We start from the raw sequence: 4,214 nt of genomic DNA on the forward strand, positions 1-4,214 counted from the left end.
TTTTCTGGCCTCGAATGTGGCAAGGAGTAATTGCATGGGTCACACAATGCAGGATGTACTCTTGTTTTCACGATATCTACAACTATGTGAGAGAGACACCAAAAAGTTAGGGTGCCAGTTTCCAATGAATGGACTGTAGAGGGTAGTGATCATACAGTAATGCCATCACTGATCGAAAAAATCCTTGTGTAGTGTAAAGATGGATTTTGACCTGAGCAAACTCACTATCACCTATGACGGGAAGAAACTCAAGACTGAGAAACAACTCCGGTGGATTCATAAAAATTAGACCAAAGAAAGAATCAGGAACTTCTCAAGCAACAGATTCGGAAGAATCGAAAGAATAAGAGGAAACCGATTGTCACACCACCGTTCACAGTCTCAAAGTCAGTACCCAAAGGGATTCTGAAATCGTTCATCTATGAACCGAAAGAGAATCATCCAGATCTGTATATATTCTTTGATAGTATCAACATCCCACTGAGAACATTGATACAGAAAGAACTGGAAAATCTCAAGTGTGTGAAAGTCAGTCTGACATTACAAGTAGAAATGGAGAAAGGAGATGACACAACAACCACTGACACACCATACTTCAGGAGTGGACCAGTGACAGTCACAACATCCCATGAGATTGATGACAGCATTCAAACGGCGCACTCACAAATTCATAGAAATATCGATAAGTGGATACAGAATGGATCAAACTGGCACATCAATCATATCGTCGGATTTTACGTTGATGTAGCAGCATATCAGCCAATGAAAGGTAAATCCTACATTGATTTACCGAACGAGCTCAAGAAAATGAAGGCAATCATCAATGTCAAGAATAAGGATGATAAATGTCTGATGTGGGCACTGCTCTCAGCTCTGTATCCAGCAAAGAAAAATGGTGACAGGGTAACTCAGTATAGAGACTATAGCAACAAACTTGATCTGTTCGGAATCGATTTTCCAACACCACTGAGTCAAATTTCTAAAGTCGAGAAGCAAAACAGCCTAGCTATCAATGTCTTTGGGTATGAAGATAACGTGATCTATCCACTACTACTGACAAAGAAAAGAGGTCAGGAAGTGATCAATCTTCTACTATACCAAAAAGAAGATCAGAATCACTACTGTTGGATCAAAGATTTCAGCAGATTGTGCTACGATCAGTCAAAGCATAAAGCCAGGAAATTCTTCTGTACAAGATGTCTACAACCACACAACACAGAGAAATCCCTAAGCAATCATCAGGAGTATTGTGATAATGTCACTGGATTATCAGCACACATGTTACTACCAGAACCGGATGATGATGGAAATCAACCAACACTGAAGTTCATTAATCATCACAAAATGCTACAATGTCCCTATGTCATCTATGCTGACACCGAGGCACTGATCAAGAAAATTGATGGAGTGAAAAGCCAACAAACCAGCCGGGATTCACAGCATGTTCCTTGTGGTTTTGGTTACGTCGTGGTGCGTTCTGACGGAATGATGACAAGTCAGTGTTTCTATCGAGGTGCTGATGCCATGGATGTATTCTTTGATAAACTCAAAGATGAGGAGAAGAAAATCCAATCAGCACTCAAAAATCCAGCACCGATGGATCTCACTACGGATCAAGAAAATTGTTCAGAGAGACAGAAGACTGTTGGATTTGTAAAAAGAAACTTGGTGATGACAGAGTCCGTGATCACGACCACATCACTGGTGATTTCCGAGGTGCCGCACACAATGACGGTAACATCAAACTGAGAATTTATCCATACAAGCAGCACATCCCTGTGGTTTTTCACAACCTGAAAGGCTATGACAGTCATCATCTCATCGGAGCAATCGGAAAGACAGATGTTGAGACCGTCACATACACGGATAAGGATGGTGTGTGTAAGAGTAAAACTGTGGGTGAGATATCAGTCATTCCCAACAACACGGAGAAATTCATCTCATTCACATGGAGACAGTTCCGGTTCATCGACAGCTGCCAGTTTCTCAATGCGTCACTCGATAGACTGGTGAAAACGACACCAGATGACTCATTCATTTTCACCAAGACGTTGTCAAACCATCAGCTGTTGATGAGGAAAGGAGTATACCCCTATGAGTACATGAACAGCTTCTCCAGGTTCGATGAGACTCAGCTACCAGCACAGAGTAAGTTCTATTCTTCACTGTCTGATGAGGGTGTGAGTGACGATGACTACAAACATGCTGAGACAATGTGGATGAAATTCGACTGTCAGACTCTTGGTGATTATCACGACTTGTATCTCAAGACCGACGTGTTTCTCTTGGCTGACATCTTTGAGAATTTCAGAGTAGAAGCTGTCAGAACGTATCAGCTGGATCCAGCAAATTACTACACTCTGCCTGGATTTGCCTGGGATGCTCTGTTGATGTACTCAAGTGTGTCCTTGGAATTACTAACAGACTATGATCAGCACTTGTTTGTAGAATCAGGAATGAGAGGCGGTGTGTCGATGGTCTCACAACGATATGCTGCTGCTAAAAATCACTATCAGGAGAAATTTGATGCTGATCAGCCATCGTCATTCATCCAGTATCTCGATGCCAACAATCTCTATGGTTGGGCAATGTCACAGCATCTCCCAGTGTCTGATTTTCGGTGGGAGAAACCATCAGAGAAACTCCTGAACAAGATACTGAACACTCAAGATGATTCCTCATCGGGGTATATCGTCGAGTGTGATCTGGTTTATCCACACGAACTTCATGAGGAGCACAACGATTATCCAGTTGCTCCGGAACGTCTTTCCGTCAATGAAGACATGCTATCTCCATACCAGCAGGAGCTTGTTGATAAACTCAATTCTTCCGGAGTAGATGCTCTCAAACTTGTACCAAACTTGAAGGACAAGACAAAGTACGTTCTCCATTACCGAAACTTGAAACTCTACACTCAGCTCGGACTACGTTGTGTCAAAATTCATCGTGCTCTGAAATTTACTCAGACACCGTGGATGAGAAACTACATCGAGAAGAATACAGACCTCCGGAAGAAGGCAAAGGGTGATTTCTCTAAGGACTTCTATAAACTGATGAACAATGCGGTGTTCGGGAAAACTATGGAGAACGTTTGGAGGAGAGTCAACATAAAACTGCTGAGAAGTCGTGAGGAGAAAAAATCAAACAGCTTGTGGCCAAACCAACGTACAACCGCCATGTGATCTTTAACGATGACCTGGTCGGGGTACAAAGTAACAGGACAAAGGTCGTCCCCAACAAGCCCATATATGTTGGGATGTCGATTTTGGATCTCTCAAAGACACTCATGTATGACTTTTACTACAATCACCTGAAAAAGTTGTATGACTCTGATGTCAGACTCTTGTACACCGATACAGACAGCTTGGTTCTTCATTTCTTTACTGATGATCTGTTTCATGACATGAGTGAGTTTCTTGAGAAGTATGATACAAGCAATTATGATCAATCCGAGTTCAAAGATGAACTCGGTGGGAAACTGATAACTGAGTTTGTGGGACTTCGTTCCAAGATGTACAGTTACTCTGGTGAGGAAAGCGGAAAAAGAGCAAAGGGGGTGAAAACAGCAGTGCTCAAGAAAACTATCACACATGATGATTTCCGAAATTGTCTCTTGGATCAATCCGTGTTCCATCGAGAAATGACAACACTCCGGAGTCATAGACACGTCATTTTCGGAGAAACAGTTAATAAGATAGCCTTATCACCATTGGACACAAAACGATACATCACAGAAGATGGATGTAGCACGTTAGCGTTCGGACACCATGAAATACCAAGATATCTGGCTGAGGAGGGGTTTGATAGCAGCATTTCATTCATGAGTTATGCTCCGGACAAGCAGTTTGTCCAGTGATTATGAGAAAGAAAAAAAGGAAAAAAAGGAAAAAGAAAGAAAGACTTCTTTTTTTTACTTTTTCTTACACATTCGATTCTCTATAGTTCTCCCATATGGCATCAAGTCTTTGTTGTGACTTTTTACACCTTGGAATGAATGGTTTGATCTTGATCACATCATCTTCATCATCAATGAGTTTCGAAAGTAGGAATGGATAACTCACTTTGACTTTTTTCTCTTTATTTGCTACTACCTTGATCTGCTGAATTTCATCAACAAGATTGTTGAATGGGGTTTTGCTAAGATATTTTGGTAAACCAACCTTGTTCAGGGTTATCTCCAACCTTGTTTCGATTCCTGTTCTGGTTTTGGATTT

At 41.5% G+C, this 4,214-nt stretch overlaps 1 protein-coding gene across 1 annotated transcript; it reads left to right on the top strand.

The window, feature by feature from the left end:
* Positions 1–552: 552 nt before the first annotated feature.
* LOC135827241 (uncharacterized) lies at positions 553–3,182 on the top strand. Its single transcript, XM_065339770.1, has 2 exons — positions 553–895; positions 1,801–3,182. Exons 1-2 carry the CDS (start codon positions 553–555, stop codon positions 3,180–3,182), a joined length of 1,725 nt encoding a protein of 574 aa, XP_065195842.1.
* The last annotated feature ends 1,032 nt before the right edge of the window (positions 3,183–4,214 follow it).

The sequence above is a fragment of the Sycon ciliatum genome, chromosome 11 (assembly GCF_964019385.1).
Source record: "Sycon ciliatum chromosome 11, ocSycCili1.1, whole genome shotgun sequence".
Lineage (NCBI taxonomy): Eukaryota > Metazoa > Porifera > Calcarea > Leucosolenida > Sycettidae > Sycon > Sycon ciliatum.